General features: G+C 42.2%; 2 protein-coding genes across 2 annotated transcripts; both read right to left on the bottom strand.

Annotated features, from left to right (window-relative positions):
- Positions 1-5499: 5499 nt before the first annotated feature.
- LOC139328708 (elastase-1-like) lies at positions 5500-9501 on the bottom strand. The gene is made up of 7 exons (XM_070958663.1): positions 9462-9501; positions 9260-9363; positions 8397-8497; positions 7902-8027; positions 7240-7376; positions 6964-7106; positions 5500-5667 (listed from the first exon to the last, which is right to left on the bottom strand). Exons 1-7 carry the CDS (start codon positions 9499-9501, stop codon positions 5500-5502), a joined length of 819 nt encoding a protein of 272 aa, XP_070814764.1.
- Positions 9502-16560: 7059 nt separating this feature from the next.
- Positions 16561-20039, bottom strand: LOC139352055 (elastase-1-like). The gene is made up of 9 exons (XM_070994098.1): positions 20000-20039; positions 19631-19728; positions 19431-19531; positions 18889-19014; positions 18303-18439; positions 18062-18204; positions 17714-17888; positions 16783-16886; positions 16561-16593 (listed from the first exon to the last, which is right to left on the bottom strand). The coding sequence occupies exons 1-9, from the start codon at positions 20037-20039 to the stop codon at positions 16561-16563; spliced, it is 957 nt and encodes a 318-aa protein (XP_070850199.1).
- Between the last annotated feature and the right edge of the window lie 753 nt (positions 20040-20792).

The following is a 20792-nucleotide window of genomic DNA, read 5'->3' as shown; positions in this document are numbered from 1 at the left end:
TAAACATATTTTATTTATCTGCCACCCACTGTTTCATTTTGTCTTGATTTTATTGGGGTAGTCAAGGCGTCATGCAGTCACCTGTGAGTTATTAAATAAGAAGCAGCTTTTACTAAATCAGCTGAATGCAGGAATACGTGATGAAGAAGCAGCAGGAGAGGAGTGGTGTTGTCAAATGAATTGTTTTAGATGCTATTAGTATAAGAGTGTGCCTAGCATAATTATTAGAATTTTTTTTAGGAAGCAGACAGTGGAAAAAAAGATGCTTTAAGAGTCAGTCAGCTGTGGCTGAGAGAGGATAAAACTCATGCACGCTGAGTCACAGCCAGCTCATTTTAACAGACCTCTTCTTTATTATTAAATGTAGAGTTAATCAGTGTTGACAGACTGTCCCTTTGGTGACCTGCTTCATGGAGCTGATACAGGCTGAAATGAAGGCAAACAGTGGTTCCAGCTGCAGCGCACAAATCCGTCAATTTTCCCAGCTGCCACCAGGCGGCACTGTGCCCCCATCAAAGACATGACTGCAATCTCGACCGGTAAACCCACAGCGCACCCCTGCAAGAAAACAGCATTACAGAGCTTAAATAGGACTGACCTGACATCCAGAGAGGCTGCTGCCACCTCTGCAGACTCCTCGGTCCTCACAGATCCTCCACATTTCTCCACTGCAGCGACAGTCAAGGCACCAGCAGCTGATAAGAAAACAATGTGGAATAATTTCTGTCAAGCTGCTCTTCACACTTTGTGCTTATGTTAGACCAGCACCGCTCCTGCATGTGAAAGGCCTGCATCACGAGCAGGAAACGGTGCTCTCTGTCTTCTGGAAAGCCTTCAGTAAAATCAACCATTAGTGGCTGATCACTACCTTGTGGAAGCTCGCGCAGCTTTCCGCCTTAAGGAAGACAGCAGCTGAGGATTCAAGCTGTGCCGTCTGAAGTGGAGACACTTGGCTGTTTGCTGTTGTACGTTCTTTTCCACAACAACGACAGTCTTGGACCCAGTCCTCTCTCTGGACAACATAAATTATTTCAAATGTGGATGATTTCAATTTGCTTAATGAGCGTAGAACCATCAAAGAGGACTTTAACGAGCTGGAATTGCATTGAAATTGAAACCTGTGAGGTTTTCACCAAATTTCCAAGATGAGAAGTAGGAAGTGTTATCGAAACTGTTAGAGAGTAGGTATAAATTCATATGTCAGTTTGCTCTGAAGCGATGGACCAACTGATCAACAGACAGACATCTACATATCCTGGAGCATCATCATAAACATGGCTAAAAATATCACCACTGATCTTGCTGCAGGAGTACAAATTACATAATAAAGCACCATCGAAACAACAAGTTTCACTTCTGATGGACTGCGGTGAACGTTTGTACCGACGTTCATGATGCCCAGAGGATGACTCCTGATGACGCGTCCTCTGGCACCACCGCGAGGTTCAGTCAAATGTTTTTGAGTGTAATTTCTCTTTAACTATTGGAAGGACTGCCATGAAACTCAGTACACATATTCCTCCCCTCCTCAGGATGAACTGCACTAACCTTAATGATGCCCTGACGCCAACATCAGACCAAACATTTCATCCGTCCAGTTTCTGTTAATGACCATAAACCTGCAAAACTAATAATGTTCCCATCATCCTCAGCTGTACTTTGGGTTTGGGGCATTTTAGCTAATGTGAGCATTTTACAGGATAAACATTTTATCTGCTAAACATCAGCATTGACATTTTGAGCACGTTAGCATGCTGGCATTAGCATTTAGCTGTGCATGAGCACAGCCTCCGTAGCTGATGTTTCGTGCTGGTAATGAAACTATTTGACTATTTTCACATGAAGAAACCTTTTTCTGACAGAATTGAAGACCTCTAATTGCTTGCCAATTATCTTCCAAAGCAGCAGGCACATATTCCAAAACTCAGCCCAGATCTTAGTGTGCTATAGTGGCTACTAATTTCCCATCCCTAATTTCCCATCCGGACAGTTGTGATGATTTATTGGACTAACTAGAGGAGCGTACAGTGATTAAGTGGAGGTTGTTGTTGGACCAGATGTGGTCAGCTGGAAGGGAGCCCAGCTGTAATATAGGAGGTAAGGATGGCTTCAGCGGACAAACCCGTGAGCCAAACAGATAATACAAAAACCTGCTGTAACAGCCAGTATCAAGGTAATACAGTCCATGAGAGCACTTCTGAGCAAATTAGGCAGAATTTCTATTCTCATTTACTCCTGACACTGTGTTAGATTGAGAGATGAACATTTTTCATCGCAAGAATATGATTAATCAGGCAGAAAACATGATGAACGAGTTCTAATTAGTCCTACAAATGAACTGTGTCTCATTAAAGTAGAGAACAACAGAGATATTACAGATACATTAACATTTTGATTTAGTTCCATCAGCTGAGATCGTGGTAAAATGTTGTGAGCCATTAATTCTGTGCTGATTAACTCATGTAACAATAAGCAATTTAGTTTCATCATCTTGACTGGATATCTCACAGTGATGTGCTGAGATTACTGGATAGTTAAAGAGCCATAATAATGCTGTTGTTTTGGTGGGAAACTGAGGATTTAGAGAACATCTGACAATAGTTTGAGCTTCCTTCAAATGATGCTACACAGCAAATAAGTACGTTTTTCAAGCAGATAGAATCAAATTCACCTTGAAAATGTCAGCCGCCACAGTGCGATGCGAAATATCTGATTTCTCTTTGTTTTCTTCCTGTCAGTTGAGGAAAGAAGGATGATTTTCTCAAGTACTTAAAGTCCAACTCTGAGCTACAAACTTGGACCTGACTAGAGCTCCTGCTACTTTATACTTTTACCCAACAGTGGATTAAAGTGCCTGACAGTATACAAAGTACTTATACTTCCATCCAAACACAGTAAGAATGGAAGCACTTCTTAAGCGTTAATTCACCAGTATTAATAATAATATTACACCAGCTTTCTCCTAAACATTTTTCACACTTGGGAGGTTCACATTTCCCTCCAAGTTTGCTTTTTGTTGTTCCTCTCAGGAGACACGCAGTTGTTGTTTCACTTAGCTTAAATTTACACCAGATGCTGGTGTTATAGCAGGACAATTTAACAGGCGTTTACTGCAGGATGTAAAGCCATCATCGCCACCATATGGCTGCACTGCTGCAGAGACACATTTCACACACACACACACACACACACACACACACACACACACACACACACACACACACACACACACACACACACACACACACACACACACTGACACACTGACCACAGGCTCAGTTTCCTGACAGATGTAAGTGTGATACCTGGGCGGCAGAGGGACACAATGGTAAATGAGTCGCCTCCCTTCATATTATATTAGATAATTCACGACTTTCAGGCAGTCTGTAAGGTGTAACACAATTAACATGTTTAATTTATAGTTTTTCCAGAGGTTTTTTGTGGTTGAGGGGCATGGATTTACTTTTGAATAACCACAGTGATTTTAAATACTGTATCGTGAAAGCATCATTGGAAATGATGTGTATGCGCTGTATATTGTTTCTATATATTATCTTAAAGCATGAGGTATCTATTATTCTGTTCCTTTGTGTGCACGCTTGTGTCAGTATCCTCTGAAAGAAATATGGTGCTTCTTTTCGTCCTTTGATATACTCTGTTTGTTTTTCCATCTGATATCCAGTTCATCTTTCATGACAGCTATTTCCTCCCCCTGTGACTGTGACAGGTGGATAAATTTGCAAACTTCAGATTGACTCAAAATCATTTTTTCGGCAGCCTTGGGGATTTTCTACATTTTGATTTGGAGATGACTTGACAAACTGTTTCGCACATTTAAAGGTATATTTTTGATCTGAGTAGGGCATCCATCTGAGAGGCGGCGTAGCGTTCTGAATTTGCTCGATGATGAGTGGCAGCAGTGTGTCTGTATGTTTGTGTTTCCTCGTGTTTCCTGCAGGGACTCTCACTGTCCAGTGACAGAGGGATGGACTCCAGCACCCCATGACACTTAAACAGGGACTGCATGACAGTAAAACATATGAATGTTTTCCATCATTATTCAGAAATATTATATGCATATATTTGTTTTCTGTAATATTAATTTCACCCAGAGATGTGCACGCTGATTTTCAATCATCTAATTTAACTTAATTCACACTCGTATAATTGAATAAACTCTGATTATTGTTTGCATCCACACCACACCTGGGTATGCAGATACTGAACTCAGCTTATTAGTTTGTTGTTGTTTGTTTGGTCATATGCTCATAAACACATTTGTGAAATTATGAATTATGTATGTGCACTTGACATTGGAAGTGAGACACAAATGGTATTCAAAGATTTCCTCCCACAACACGTTCGCCTTTAAGTGGATTGTAGTTTGAGGGTTAAAGTTATATATTTTTAAGTCTTTTTCACCTCATTGATGACAGCTTAACCCTGTTTTTAGAAACCGTTTCATTTCTTAACATTTTAATTCTTCAGATTTCTGTCATGACAGCCCTGTGGTTAAGGTCTGGTTAGGTTTTGGCGCAACAAACATGTTTTGGCTGAAAAATACACAGTTTTCTCACCACAAAGGCAGTTCCAGCAGTGGTCCGCTGCCTGGCAGTCGTCTCATCTAGCTGTCACGACCGTCACCGATGGCAAGCTGAGCTCATTCACATGTAGCAGTAATCTTAAATACATCACTCTGATAGGTTTAACGTATGCATGGTTTGCAGAAACACACAATGCTGACATGTTATTCTGGTGACTGGGCTGGTTTTACAGCCTCTTTTAATTAATCGACGTAGCTCATATCAGAGTCTTGGGAGCTCTAAATTCATCACAGAGCAATAATGTCTTTTTGTTTACCCTTCACAATAAAAAACTGTTTCACAAAATGTCCATCGCTCCACTGAAAGCAGCATTTAATTACCTCTCTATGTGACAGTGTAACTCCTTTACTTTGAAATCTATTTAGTATTCAAAGATCATCTCACACAAATTCCCTGATGTGAAAAATCACTCATTAACACAACTGCCTGAATACATCGACTCCATTTTTGCCAAACCACTCTTCCACTGAAATTATACTTCACCTCCAGTTACTTATGCTTTTCTAAATCAGAGGATGATTGACGCCCGTTGTCTCCCACAAAAAAATATGAGACGAAAAATGAAGGGAGTCGAATGCACAGTGTAAGACGTTTTATTCTGATGGAGTTGGGCAGAAACTGAGATGAATCCATCGCATTCACTCGTCTCCATGGAGATCAGCCTTCCTCTCAACCCATGATCTGCCAAAGCAAGGACAAATGAATCATTATGTGATTATACTCAAGGATCCCAACAAAATGCTGCACAAATAGACATGTATTAGTAAGGATGAGTGCATGTAGGAACAAGGTAATGAAATCTTGGCTGGACTGTAACTCAAATCATGATTAACCTCCATTGAACTCTTTAAAGTATGGACGCCCTTTTTAAACAGAACTCTTTGTTTCCTGTGGGTTAGTGTTTAATACTGACGCTGTTCATCCAGCTGATGTAGTCAGAGACACGGGTGAAGACGGTGGGCCTCTTGTAGGCGTTGCAGCCAGAGGAGGACACAAAGCTGGTCACACCGTGGACAACCCACTGGCCGTTGACACTGCAGTTCAGGGGGCCGCCGGAGTCGCCCTGGATTCAGAGAAAACACATCACAGACAAACCTCAGAGCTGAAGACTCATAACCTTTTAGCAGACTTTGAGCAAATGCCCCATTTTCCATTGCAGTTAACTCGCTCCCGCTTGCGTCCCATGTCCCCTTTTAATCTCAGACAGCTTCCAGCAAGTTTGTGCAGAACATGAACTTGCAAGACTTTGACACTTTGTGCAGCTTAAGCACTGGCCTGGATCATTGTAACTGACTTATGCCCCTGCTGATGCAGCAAGTAATCCCGCATGTATCCTCCAAAATATCTTTCTTGACAGGAAGGGGTCAGCCCTCAGCTCAGTGGGAGATGTTCAATTTCACTTTGTCATGGTGGAGTGGGACTCAATTCTGACAAGTTCTTTTCAGTGTTTCCTCCCGCCTGCTCATGCCAAAACATCATTCCTGGTGTCCTAATCGCAGGGTGACACTGTGCTCCAGGAAACAACTGGAGAAACTGGGTTCAAATCTGAGCTGTGAATAACCTGCTGCTGAAACAGGCACCTTTTACAAAAGGTTTGCAAGCTCTAACTAAATGGATTCCTAATCGTTTCATAAAAAGTTTCTAATGCTTTAGAGGTGCATTAAAAGCTATGAACAAGAATAAATTTTGGGTTGAGGAAAATGGTGCGAGTCACTGTTTGTCCTTTCCATTTTGCAATAGTTCAGTGAAAACTTTTAGTCTGATAAATTGCCTCAAGTTTGAACAATGAAAAAAATAAAATAAAAATCTGATGGCAGTTAGAAAGAAGTACAACATGGCTACATTATTTGCTACTGGCTCAACACACCTGAATCTCCAGCTGGCCTCTTAGGGTCAAGTTGTCTTGTGGTTAATGTAGGTGGCAGGTTTTGGAGGAAACAGAATGCGTGGAATAAAAAAGACTGATAATGTTGCAGGAGCGCAGTGTTAAATCCGCGGAGCACCTTTTAAACCTTTCGTCCTCACACAAACAGTTTCAGGTCACTGAACACGGAGCTTTTGGAGCATTGCTTCCAAGGTGTAACATTCAGAAACTCAGAAACTTGATGTGAAGACAAGCAGACAAAACTGCAAATATAAATCCTAATATGGCGAAAGCAGGTCAAGCCTTCGCCATTGCAGGATTCATATTTTTTTCAGGTTTCTGATTGGCCAACATGGCTTTAGGGTTTGGGATATGTCAGCACATTTTTTAAAGCCATGTTTTAAAAAATATGCATGTACGTGTGAACTAAGCGTTAAGTCTTAAAGACTGAATGTGAGGACATGCGTCGTCCTTTCTAAGACCTCATAATCTCACCTGGCAACCAGACTCACTGCCACCACCGGCGCAGACCATGGAGTTCTTCACGGTGCTGCCCCACCATCCGTAGCTGGAGCAGGTCTTGTGGTCAACAACAGGCAGGTAGGCCTGCTTCAGCTGAGCAGACAGCTGGCCTCCAGCTGGGGGCGAGAGGAGAAGCCCATCATACAGCTGCGATAAAGTGTAAACTGTAAACTGCTATCTCTTTGAGAGATAAACACTGAACTGGACACTGGCTTTTATCCAGCAAATGAATCATTATGTCAGACTCACTCTGGGTGCGACCCCATCCGCTGATGTAGCAGGGGTTGTTGTGGGGCAGGATCTGGCCGGTGGGAGGCAGGGCGCCGAGCTGGACGTAGTTGTTGAGAGAAGCATCAGAGGACAGACGGAGGAGAGCAATGTCCCACCTGAGGGTCAGACCAACATGTCCTCATGTCAGTGAGTAAAAAACATTTTCCCCTGTGCTCACTAACGCTCATTGTTAATGGTTTTGTTCAGAGTTTGTCTTTCAGTCTTTCCGTTCTGCAGTTGAATTTCTAAATTAATCTATTAATTACGTGGTTGATTAAAGCTTCCTAAAGCCCAAGGTGATGTTTTTGATTTAATTGCTTTTTCTGCCCCAATTATATTTCATTTGCAGTGTCTTAAAACAGGACAAAGCAGCGAATTTGAAGACTAATTTTCAGTTTCAGCTCTCATTGTGCATCATACTGTAGGACTGGATATGTTCACCATGTATGTAAAGTATTTATGATTTTAAAATGTAGCAATGTTTTGTTAAATATATACAAATAGAAAATGACATATGCATATATAGTAATGTGGTTCTACATTTACATGCATTCACTTTTTATAATATGTGATCTACATGTATCAGGATTTTCTATTTTTGCATGCAGAAGTGGGTCAAATCATGAGCAGTAGCCACGAACCCTCCAGCAACATTGTTTGAGTTCCACTTGGGGTGGATGTGAACGCGGCTCACGCTCATGTACTGCTCTCTGCCCTCGTGGGAGTTGATGTTGTGATCTCCAAGAACAACACGCCAAGTCCTGGACCTGCGGATGTCAAAAACATGAAGATTTTCATTCGTCCGCGCATACTTATCCTGGCTGGATAGTTAGCACTCACTCGTAACCCAAGGATATCTGCTGAAAATCAATATTTTACATGGAAACTGTGTTTTTGGAAGAGAATTGTAGATATTATTTAATAGTTAATGTTGGATTGAAACAGCATTCTCAGACAAATTTGAAGTTAAATAAAAAATTCTATCTTGGCGATGCACTTAAGCCACCAAGCAATAAGTAATGAAATACATTTATGTAAATGTTCAGCTCTGTCAGAGTGCATATCCTGCTGCTTCATCCATCCATATCTGACAGCTTTAGGTTCAGCAGCTGTTCTGTGAGTAATGAATCTCCCACCTGTCCACACAGTGAGCAGCGGTCATGACCCATCCTCTCCTGATCAGAGTTCCTCCACAGGTGTGGTAGAACGCGTTGCCAGATTTGTACTGAAGAGAGATCTGATGAAACGACAACAGAGAGCGTTACAACTACAGGAACCTGCACCATTCATGTTTTTGCCAAATGCTTCTTGGCGGCATTCCCAACTCTGAACGATGCTTAAAGGCACGCTCTTAAAAGCACCTTTACGATACGATCCATTGTTGTAGGTGAGAGGCCTTGCATGCCCACACAGGTGTTTTCGGTTCTGAGTCCTGAAACACTATTATTTATTCTTTTTACCATGTAGTAAAACGTAATAATTTGTTTGTATAAGATTTAAAAATGTACTTTCTTTCAGGACCTTACAGGCCCATTCTGCACAGGCAGTACTTCTAATTCTTTAAGTACATTTTGTTGGTAATACTAAGTGGCTTTTACTTGTAACAGAGTACTTTCTCATTGTGGTTTGCTACTTTTACTTAAACCTGCAGTGCTGAACTTTACGTGAGAATAATTACTCAAACACTGTCAGCATGCTTATGTAGTTGCTGCTGTTGCTCCCCCTGTCAGCTCTTGCAAACCAGTCATTGCTGGTTGATGTGAAATACATCACCAGTGCACCAGTGTGGAAATGTCACCAAGGACACTAGATTTAAAACTCTGGTATGCTGCAGAACACAGCGAGATTTACTTGGCGGTGACAGCTTAATCAACACTGAGTGAACTGGTCTGAGAAGGGCTTGTAATAAATGTTGATTAACTCCCACGCTGCATGTTTAAGTAAAGGACCTGACCACCACTTCCACCTCTGTTCTCGAGTTGAACAAAGCCTACCTCACCTGCCAGGGCCAGGAGTTGGGTCTGGCCACCTCGCCTCCCACAACTCTCTCCTGAACTGTATCATCCTCCAGGTACCTGGGCTGAGGCTCCAGCTCAGCCAGCACTGAGCAAAGCAGAGACACAGGAAGCATTACAGTCAGACATCAGGTATTCAAGCGTGCTTGTGCAGAATGTCAAAGGAGAGGAAGAATCAGTTCTTACCGAGGGCTGCGAGAGAGGTCAACACAAGAAACCGGAGCATGTCTGCAGTCTCCTGAAACTTTCTACACTGGAGACTTCCAGCCACTACTCTTTTATACCCTAAGGGCCCCCCTCTGCTGATAGTGTGTCTGTGTGAGAGACTTGTTCCATACCAGCATATGTCCACCTGTGTCTGTCTCACAGTTATCACCACAGTGGGGACGGAGGAATTCATTTGTGCAATAGCTGACTCAGCAACATAATTCATTTTTTCCACTTGAATTGGCCATTTCAGTCAGGTATGAGATTGTCTTCTGCTGCAGGTTTCTGTCTATTTTTCACTTTTTTTATTGTAGCTACTGCATTAACACAGGAAGTGCTTCTTTACACATGAACACGCTAATGGCTTGCAACAATTCTATGTCATTATCTGCTCACTTCAAGCCTTAGTTACCAGCTTTGAGGACAACTTAACTCCTGTCCAAAATAGAGAGGCTCGACACAGCACGCACACAGATTCTGACATTTTCTGCAAGTGCACTCCTGCAGTTAACACCCATCTTCAGATGGATTTTTATCTTGCACAGTCAGAGTAAATGACTTTGTTCGCTTTCTGGTTGTCTGGAAAGCCAACTGGAGGCAATCAACGGCTAGGACTGGTCGGAGGAAAACAATTTTTATACACAATGATGTAGTGCTCCGGTATTCCAGGAAAGATTATGCCCACAGTCTCTGAGTGTGATCAAGCACTTTGGTTGCATAGACCAGATGGCATTTTAGTGAAAGTGATTTTCAATATATTTCTATGTTTGAGTACGATGTGCATTTTCACACCACTTCAGTAATAGGTTCAAATATTATGAGTGTCTCAGTAGGTTATAGCTACAGTATAAATTATTATTATTTAAAAAAAAAAAAACATTTTGAACATGTTAACGGCATATTGGGCGTCAAAATGAATACATGTGGTGTTGCTGCCACCTTGACAGAGATTCTAGGTGTAATTTCATTTCATGCTAAATGTTTGACTTGAATATCAGCAGAAACAGAATCATGCTGCAGATTTACTTTCATATCCAAGAAACAGCTGACGGTGCTATTATACCGTCTAAACTGTAAAAAAAAAAGTGTGATGTGTCAGAAATGTGAGAGGATTAGGTTTTGGAGCACATACAGGATGTTAGTGGAGGACTCATGCTGTCTGAGGGGCAGGGGCGAAAAAAACGAAAAGGGCACTTCATCACATTTCCTCCACTGGAAAGGCATCTTAGTGGACAGTTCATCATGTTTTCTTGTACATTGGGTCACTGTAGAGGCCATTTAATCATGTTTTCTCCACTGGAAAGGCGTCCGTGAGTGCGCTTTATCACCTTTTTTCCACTGGAAGGACACCTGAGGGGGCACTTTAACATGTTGTTTTGCACATTGAGTCACTGTAGAGGACACTTTTTTTTATGTGTTATCTACCACAGGGACATCCAAGAGGGCACTTTTGTTTGTTTTTTTCCAACGGCGGTCATGGACCATCTATTGATCCCATCTAGCGCCATTGCAGTATGTTATGCATGTATCCACATCAAGCTTTTAAAGGGCCACAGACTCATCATCCTTGAAAAATGGGCGTCTCATCATGCACAGAAATTCACATTGTGGTCAAAGCTGCTCTGAAGTCAACAATAGGCTGTTTCAGCTGGTTGACAGCTGAGCTCCAGCTATGCAGAGCACCAAGGGAAACATGTAGAGATGATGATTTTTTTCTGTAAAGAGATTATGATGTGTGTTAGTTACAAACTGTTGAATAATATAGATTAAGATCAGTGTGTAAATCTGACATTAACAGCCCCGAAGCTACAGTACAGTATTCCACTTCAAGCTTTTGATAGTATTCACGAGGCCCATTGGAGGTATGTTAACTCTGAGCAGCCCCGTACTGGTGGTGTGCAGTACAGACATAGTTTAACAGAGATGGATTTATAGATGGACCAGATTTAATTTTTTCATTAATCCTAATTTCAACATTTGAGGATTGTAGTTTTTTCATGATCGGAGCTGTATTATCTGCTTTCCTCTAACAAGATCACAGTATGGTTAGCTGTGCAGAGATGACTTTTATAAAGGTCTTTTTGTGCATCCATGGCTGTCTCATAATGAAACATACCATCATAATAAAAATCAGCTGATATAAAGCTGCCAAGCTCATAGTTTGACATTTTGGGAAATATGCTTATTGCTTTTCTCGCACAGGGTTAGATCATGACTCAAGACTGAGAAGCTGGCCCTCTGATGAGGTCAGAACATCCTGGAGCTCTGTGGAGATGACAGTGGACTTCAGGAGGAGCCCCCCCAACACTCCCACATCACCATACACAACTGGATCCACAATTTCCTTGAACCTAAAGTGGGCATCCAATATAGCCTACACTATCAAAAAGGTCCAGCAGAGGATTATTTCCTGCACCAGCTCAGGACGCTGCTCAACCTGCTCAAGTTCAACCTGCCTCAGGAGCTGCTGATCCAGTTCTACACTGCAATAATCCACTCTGTTCTCTGCTCATTCATCACTGTCCGCTTGGGCTAGGTCACCAAACAGGGCAGGAACAGACTACAACAGACTGTCAAGACTGCAGAGCAAAATATTGGTGCCAACCTTCCCTCAATTCAAGAGTTAGAAAACGTGCAGGAAACATCACCCACCCTGGACACAACCTGATCCAACTTCTCGCCCCTGGTAGTTGCTACAGAACACTGTGGGCCAAAACAACCAGACAGAAGGACACTCTGATGAACAGAAATGAATGCATAACATTTTCTTTTAACACTCGTTGCATAGTTTCTTTGATTAAATTTAACAGTAAACGCGACACTGTGAGAAAACAGAAGAGAGCCCATGTGGTATGAAGAGCACATTGTAGTGTAAAATTTCTTTATTTCAGCTTTAAAGAGTTTTGTTGGAAACATACAGTACAGCAATATTATATTAATAAAAGTACAGCAAAGGGGATTTAACCAAGACATCCACATAAATCATGGCCACTATCACCTCCTCTCAGGCTCTGCTTTCACCTTATTTATGGAAGACACTCCAGTGTATGAAGGTTGAAATGAAACATCTAGTAAAATATGCCTGCCATATTTCATCAGAAGATGTGGGAAGTAGAAGTCTGAAGACAAGAGGGAGTGCTGGGCTCATGGAGAACCAGTTCTAAGGATATAAGAAACACCAAGTATGATGAGTTTCTCCCGCCCATCTGTCTGAAGTATTTACTGTAGCACAGCTGCAACATGTGTGTAGTTCCCACTATAGGCAGATTTGTCATGCATCTAAAGTACACTATGTTAGAGCCTCAGTGCTCAATGCAGCCATTTCCTTTTAAAATGTCACAAAGCCCCACGAGAGGCAACAGAAAAGGTAACACAAACCTGTTTATTAACCACCATTCAGACCAATTTTATCTTCCCAATTTCTGGTGAGCGAAAAGAGGACAAGAAGTAACAGGAATAAAACTAAAGGACAGATCTGCAGGCTGCAGAATCAATGTCAGCATTTACACAGAACTGCTGGCTGTCAGGACTCAGAATCAGATCAAATTTGCATTATGTCAAAATAAAATTAAAAAAAAAAAAAAAAGTACATCCCCGTGCCCCTGGCACGGCCCCTCGGTGCACCGCCTGTTTATTTGTCCCGTTTCTGTCACAGAGTTAACTTGCTGAGTGCTGACAATGCTCATATGCTGCTCTGAATAGGAACATGGCAAATGTGATGTTTGAAGGGGCCTGATAAGACAAGCGGGTTGTCAGGTGTATATCTGAATTTCAGGGTTTGTCTTGATGTTGGCAATGCATTGCATCACATTACACGTTGCACATTTAGAGGATTTGACCAGGGAACTTTGTAGATGGAGAGCAAGCTCAATATAATGTAGTTTCTGTTGCAAAAAAGAGATCCATCTCAAAGACTGTCCATGACCCGGAAGAAGAAAATACAGATATATATTCAGTATACTCCACAACTGCACATTCATCTTTGCACTGTCTTTATACCGTCTGTGTTTTTTCTGACCAGGTTCATCCATGTGGTGAGGGGACAGTGCAGTGCTCTTACTCTGATGGGGATGTCAGGATCTGGCAGTATCATTCTGCCTGTCTCCCTGTGTTTCCTCTGTGTCCCTTCCCGTGTGTGTCCAGTGTGTTTTCTCTCCCTCTGTGTGTCTTTGTCTCTGTCTGGGCTGAGCTGGACGTTGCCACCTGCTCACTCCTGTGGCTCATCACTAATCACCTGCACAGCATTTAAACCCCGGTTCTTCACTCCACTGTTTGCCAGATCATCAGTTGTTATGTGTGCTGCAGCACGTTTGTGATGTTTGCTCCGTGCTCTTGACCAGTGCTTTGACTCCTGTGCCTTAGAAAACCCTGAGCCATACACCACGCGGATCTCCTGCCATAAGTCACTTGGGTGTACACTTTTACAAAGGTTAAAAAAGAAACAAAAAAACATTTTTCCTAACTGATTTCAAATTAGTTACTTTTTTTTTTTTAGAATGCTTTATATGCAATATCAATAATGTAAATGTAGAACAGCACACATAGTGAGGCTCAGCAGTACCTGTTTGAACAGGTGTATTTTCAGGTGTTCAGCAGGTTTAAAATGATATGATGATGTGATGTGTTTTGCTTTGGCCCACAGTTGATAATGGCACTGATTTAAGGTTTGAAAAAATTTGCTCAGCTGCTGATAAACAGCAGCATGAAAATATTTCCATCACTATTCAGCAGGTACAAACACAAGTGTGCTTGGTTTAGAAATCTATTCTTCAGTCTATTTGTAGTATTTTGGTGGTGCTGCCCCACCAGCCTGAGCCGTCGACCACCAGATCTGGTGGGCATTCCTCCACCAGCTGAACAGGTGCAGAAGACAGACAACATGTACAGTGATACAGAGATGACAGTTTGCTTTACAGTGAAAATTATGAGGATTGATGAGTTCCATCCAAATCAGTGGAGGTGCTTCCATATCCAGTGATGTAGCAGGGCTGTTCTCAGGCAGAACCTCACCTAAAGGAGGCAGAGAGGCCACCATCACATAAAAGGTCCATGAGGCCTCAGACGACAGGGTGATGTCACTACTACAGGTCGAAAATTTAAAATTCTTCCAAATATGAAATTGTCGTATTGGAACAAGCATCACCAGAAACGTGCTTATCAAGTATATTTGTGACTTTTAAATAATGGAGCCAACAAAAGACATCATACAGTCAGTATCATTCAAATGCAGTTTGCAAACCCACTGAAGTCTGCAAGATACTGCAATGTAATCAGCTGTGAAAGTGAGGCAGAACTTCTATGAAACTAAGATGTTAAACAAAGTAAAGGTTTACTTTGTGCAGTCTGGGAGAACTGGACAGATACTGGAATGCAATCACAGATTCAATTCCACTCAGGACGGACATAAACATGGATGATGCTCCTGCATGGCTCTGTGTGCAGTGGTGCAGGACAAGGTCACAAAGGACCACATGCAAAGAGCTGGAGCTGATTTAACTTGGATCAGTGTACTTGTTTCCAAAGTAAAACATTATCAGAGAGGTAAAGACGAAAAGGGAAAACACAGTTTTGTGCAGGTGGTGTGAAATGAGACAACACCAAAAAAGAAATGAAATGTGTGGGCCTCTAACAGCTACTGTGCAGTACATCAGATTCAAATAAAAGAAAGCTTACAGTGCCAATTGTATCTGTTACCTGTACACACAGTGAACAGCGGTAATGACCTGTCCTGTTCTCCACAGACATGCTGATAGGAGTCCTCAGATGAGTGCTTCCAGCCTTAAAAACAAGGAAAAAAAGGAGGTTGAGGAAGTTCTCAGATCACTTGCTTTCATTCTTACTGCATCTTCACATTGAACTCACACTGTATTAGAAAAAGATGTCACAGTTTGAACCTCTTACCTGCTGCCAATTTTCATCTGTTCACATGCTCAGTCAGTACTTTTCCACTGTCACTCCCCTGCCAGCCATGCCCACCTGCCCACTCACCTGAGATTCATTCCCAATCAGTCCAGTATTTAAGCTGCTCTCCCGCACTCATTCCATGCCAGATTGTTCTTCGTATCATGCAAGGCTCTCTGGTGTTCTGTATCAGGCTGGTCTCTTGTTACTGGACCTGCTTGCCTTTGACTTTGCCTGATCTTCTGTTCTCTGGTAAATACCTCTGCCTTTAGTATCGGAGTGGCAGAATATGGCAGAAATAGAATATAACATTCCTAAGTAGGTTTCTGTTAGTGTATAATCACCTGAAAATAAGGTCGTTGCATCTATAGAGAGAGGGGGTCTTCATCCACAGACTCCACTATGTTGCACCACCATGTTTCTACAGTAGCCCAGAAGGGACAAACCAAACACTGGCTCTTGAGAGCAACTTTGGCAAGTTTCATGGCCACCGACCGTTCACTGCACGCTTTGAAAGGGAGGGTGAGGCGAGGGGTCTTCAGTAGATTGCAATCTACAACCTCACCAGGTGATGCCACTAAAACCTACACGCTGGACCTTTAACAGCAGAATGAGGGTTTGTAAACACAATATTCAAAGTTGGCTTTGAAGTGCCCCAGAACACCGTTCATTGGCTGGCAGAGGCTTGGGTCTCTGTAGATACTCACTTGTAGTGGGGTTGTACTGTAAGTGGTCTTTGAGAGGGATTATTTTTGTAAGTTGTTCTTTTAGGAAAATCCTACTCATTTTGCCTTTAGTTTGACACTTTGGAAAAGATGTTTTTTTGCTTCCTTGCTGAGTGTTACATGATAAGATCAAAACCACTCACATCTGTATGCTGAATATGATGCTACTGCCAGCAGCCAGTTAGCTTAGCTGAGCATTAAGACTGGAATATCAATATGGTCTATCACCTCGTTTAATCCGCTCAAAAACTGAAGTGTGAAAACAAAGTGGTGGATTTTGTTTCCTTCAGACAGCTCTAGGCAAGCTGTTTTCCCCTTTTCCAGCAAAACTAACCGCCTGCAGACTGTAGCTTTGCATTTAATGGACCTGCAGCAGAACGCTATCGAGCTTCTCTTCTAACTCTCAGCAAGAAAGGGAATAAGTGTATTTCACAAAATGCCAAATGACTCCTTTACAGGAACAGCGTCATTGCGGCATCATTCTCCTGGAGACAACACAAGAGAGGCTGCTTTCAGAAACAGAGCTACCATCTCAAAACACAGATCTGGCCCATCCAGCGTTGCTCAGAGTATTCTGGCTTCATCTACTACCTGCATTTTATGGCAAAGACAATAACTTGCACTTACACAGCCCTTTTTTTTTACACGTTCTTTCTGGCTCTGTGATACTGTACCTGCCAAGGCCAGGAGCTGTGATGAGGCACCTCTTCGCCTCCCACAACTCTTCCTGCAGATCTCCTCTGCATGTCGCTCGACTGAAGCTCCACCTCAGCCAGCACTGAGGCACAGAGGAAACTCATTAAAAATGCAATTTAAATGTGATTTCCCTTTGGGTGAATTGTATAATTTTTTGTATTTTCTGAGTGAGAAATTGTACTTTTTTCAGCAGTAAAGTATGTACAGTGCAGCTTTGTCCCTCCTCACCTGTGGCTGCGAGTGTGGTGAACAGCATAACACGAGCTTGTCTGCAGCGTCTCTACGTTTCTAAAAGCATGTTTCGTTCTTTTGTAGCCTGAGGTGACCTTCATTTGATGAAGACTCACCGCTGAGCTTGGCATTGGTCAGAAAGGCACCTGTGGTTCTTCTCAGGATTTATCACAGTTTGTGATAGTGTGTGATGGCGCGTTGCCACACCACACTGGATTTTCTAAAACATAAAAAGTGTTTCTAAGAATTGCCAACAGTCTCGAAGTGCTGAACATTTATTTTCACAGCTTGTGGCCACACTTTAAGTAGCTGCATGATACATAAAATAAATCCTTGAATAGGCGTTTTTGGGTTATTTATTCATGTTTTGTGGCAGGGGAGGAGGATAGCTTGATGCCTGAAGCAAAACAAATGTGACCTTCATAATGAGATATATAAATGTGGTAGTATAAACGCATGAGAAATTAGCCGCCACTCAAAGTTTCAGCAAAGTTTATTTTTTGAAAGAATTAGACCAGACAAGTGAAGAAGTACAGCAGATGAAATCACGCTCGAATGTGGTCTCTGTTTTTAGGTGTTAGATGAGTCTTCTGTTTATATCATGATCTGGAAAGCAGGAGAAGCAAATGATTACACATAAAGAGCTAATGCTGAGTTTCTTATAGCTTATTCTATCACAGATATATAATACCCTAATACTGACCTTGTCCATCCATTCGATGAAGGCAGAGACACGGGTGAAGACGGTGGGCTTCTGGTAAGTGTTACATCCATAACCAGACACAAAGCTGGCAATACCATGGACGACATACTTTCCATTAACAAGGCAGTTCAGAGGGCCACCAGAGTCACCCTGAGGGGAGATTAAAGAGGGCATCCTCACACATAATGATTCAGTGGTAGATATTAATTCTAAAAAACACAGCAAAGTTTCAGAGACCTTTTTTCAAGTTCCAAGTCGAGTAAGTCCTCTACAACAAGGCAATTTTTCCAAATTACTTTTCACATAGGAAGGAGGACACTCACATTGCATCCAGCCTCATCATAACCACCAGCGCACACCATGGTGGTCTTGATAGCGCTGCCCCACCAGCCCTTGCTGGAGCAGGTCTTGTGGTCAACCACGGGAAGGTAAGCCTCCTTCAGCTGGGCCGACAGGCTGCCACCAGCTGGACAAGGTGGAGTTGGAAAAGTAAGATGCATTGAGCTTTACAGAAAAGACCCAACCATGGCTTTGTAACCCAGAGAGATCACACGATCAACTCACTGGCAGTGCGTCCCCATCCGGTGACGTAGCAGGGGTTATTGTTGGGCAGAACCTGGCCGGAGGGAGGCAGAGAGCCCAGCTGGACGAAGGAGTTCAGAGTGGCATCAGAGGACAAACGCAGCAGGGCAATGTCGTCCCTGAGGTGGAGATCCATGGATCAAACAGGAGGAACCGAAAATAACTTAACCTCCTAAGACCTGAACTCTGGCATGGCGTGCATTTTCTAATTTCTCTTTGCTATTTGGACTGATTGGGATCTAAAGTCCTCGTATGTGGACACCAGCCCTTTGAAGAGCAAAATTTTGTATTGTGGTCCAGACAAACCAAATTGTGATGTCCACATATATGGACGCCAGGTCCTAGGAGGTTAACCACACTTTGTCTGTGGGTTAAACCACCACCTCCCTAAGGCAACATGACAACACCTTGGAACATGAAGGCTTCCCTGAAGATGTTTGAGGCATGAGAGAAATCGATTCCCTTCAAAACATTGCAATTTACTCTTCTAAAAATAGATACCTGTCTTTCAAAATCAACAAAAACATTTGAGTTGAAAATTCTTAAAAAAATAAAATGCAGTCTTCACCCGCCAGCCACATTGCTGGAGTCCCATCCAGAATGGATGTGGATTTCCCTGACGGCAATGGCCTGCTCTGTGCCAGCGGTGCTGTAGATGTCATGATCACCGAGAACGACACGGTACGTCCTTCGGCTGTAAATTAAAAACAAAAAAGAAATATTAATATTGTTAACAGTCAATTATTAGATGTAGCTGTGACTCAAATGACTAATTGCAAGTCAGTTTAGCCTTATGAATTCTTATTACAGTAAACAAATATAAAAAGTAAAGACCACAACAAATTATTAAATGACTTCTGGTTTTGTTTACTCTTCTTCTGGTGACTTTTCTAGCGACTTTTCCTTTGTGACAGTTATAAATGAGGCTGTGAGAAGCTTCCTCATACTGGTGACATTTAGAAACACTGAAATAAATCATACACCTCGGTACTGCGATAAGAGCAGGTTACGGATATTCAAGTCAAAGCAATCAAAAAATCTGAATACCTAAACCTAAAACTCACACAGCCACAGAGTAAGAGTCGGCGCTCCAGTTAATCACTATGTTACCTGTCCACACAGTGAGCAGCTGTCATAACCCAGCCTCTCTGAATCAGAGTTCCTCCACATGTGTGGTACCAGCCGTTGCTAGATCTATACTGAAGGGAGATCTAAAGGGGGAGAAAGACCACTGTTATGCATGCATATTGGAAAGTTCCTCCACATGATTCCATTTTCTGCATGCATTTTTTTATATTACACTAGATTACCTGCCAGGGCCAAGAGTTGGGTTCGGCCACCTCACCTCCCACAACCCTTGTTAAGATGTCCTCCATGTACCTGGGCTGGGGTGCCAGCTCAGACAGCACTGGTTAAAAACATAAAAGCAGGTAGCATGATTTATACAAGGCTTCCCAGATTCTCCATAATATTATTTGCTTTCCGTCTACAGAAATAGGAAACAAGAAATGAGGCCAGCGAGAGTGAACTGGTAGAGCCGAGCATCTGGAGCTCCTGCGTGTTGACAAGACTAAAAATGAGTGACTGACTGGATGACAGAGAGAGTGACTGACTGAGAGAGAGTAAGAGGGTGAATGAGACGAAGAGAGATCAACAAGTGTGCGCTGTCACTTTCTTACCTACGGCTGCGAGACTTGTCAACACCAGAAATCTGAGCATGTCTGCAGTACGTCAAAGCGTTTCTACTGAGAACAAATGTTTTCCACCTTCTTTTATACCCCAACTCGACCTTTGCTGGTGTGGAAAAGTGTGGCCTTTCTTTCCCCCGGGACAAAAGCCAAGTGTGCACCTGTGGTCTGTCTCACACAGTGTTATCGGTCAGATACCACACACCTCCTGCTTTGACCAGTTGAAAGCGGTCTACAGTGAAGAATGACATGTAGACTGATACGTTTATCACTGGATGACATGAGTCACAGGGATTGAGAGTAGGGTATTTATGTATTTATCATGTTTGATATGGACCATGCCAGCAATTCCTGGCAAGTATTTATGTGGGAAAAAATAAATAAAAAATTCTTATCAGGCCTTTGGTTTAAGGCAGATGAATCATGACATCATGGCTGACCTTATGGAGGTGTAAGCCAACTGATATGATGACAAATTCCACAATTTTCAACATCTTTGTATCTCTTGTCTCAGGTGGATCTCTGAGAGAAGAGCACAAAAATGCACTATAATTATACATACTCTACAAAAAAATCCTCCTTTGTTGTTAAATGACACATTCTGCTTAGCTTGAGTCATTCAGTGACTTCAGCTGTTTTGTCTGTTATTGTAACATTTTCTCAAGAACTGAAGGAACTTTAGAGAAGTTGAAATTTTTCCTCTAAATACCAAAAAATAGGAGCAAAAAAATCTAAATCTCACCATCATGATTGACTGCATTATGGAAACTAAAGTAGTAATATA

Source organism: Chaetodon trifascialis, chromosome 3, assembly GCF_039877785.1.
Source record: "Chaetodon trifascialis isolate fChaTrf1 chromosome 3, fChaTrf1.hap1, whole genome shotgun sequence".
NCBI classification, from domain to species: Eukaryota; Metazoa; Chordata; class Actinopteri; order Chaetodontiformes; family Chaetodontidae; genus Chaetodon; species Chaetodon trifascialis.
The sequence above is the reverse complement of the archived record's forward strand: the minus strand, read 5'-3'. Positions and strand labels throughout refer to the sequence as shown.

What these genes read in the sequence shown, in the direction of transcription:
- LOC139352055 (XM_070994098.1), bottom strand. Translation starts at nt 20,039, where the DNA reads ATGCTCAGATTTCTGGTGTTGACAAGTCTCGCAGCCGTAG. An exon ending in CGGATGGGGACGCACTGCCA is followed by an intron (nt 18,205 to 18,302) that starts GTGAGTTGATCG and finishes CACCTTGTCCAG; the next exon opens with CTGGTGGCAGCCTGTCGGCC. An exon ending in TATTAGGGTATTATATATCT is followed by an intron (nt 16,887 to 17,713) that starts GTGATAGAATAA and finishes TCTGTGCCTCAG; the next exon opens with TGCTGGCTGAGGTGGAGCTT.
- LOC139328708 (XM_070958663.1), bottom strand. Translation starts at nt 9,501, where the DNA reads ATGCTCCGGTTTCTTGTGTTGACCTCTCTCGCAGCCCTCG. An exon ending in GCTGCTCACTGTGTGGACAG is followed by an intron (nt 8,028 to 8,396) that starts GTGGGAGATTCA and finishes TGACATCCGCAG; the next exon opens with GTCCAGGACTTGGCGTGTTG. An exon ending in CGGATGGGGTCGCACCCAGA is followed by an intron (nt 7,107 to 7,239) that starts GTGAGTCTGACA and finishes TCTCGCCCCCAG; the next exon opens with CTGGAGGCCAGCTGTCTGCT.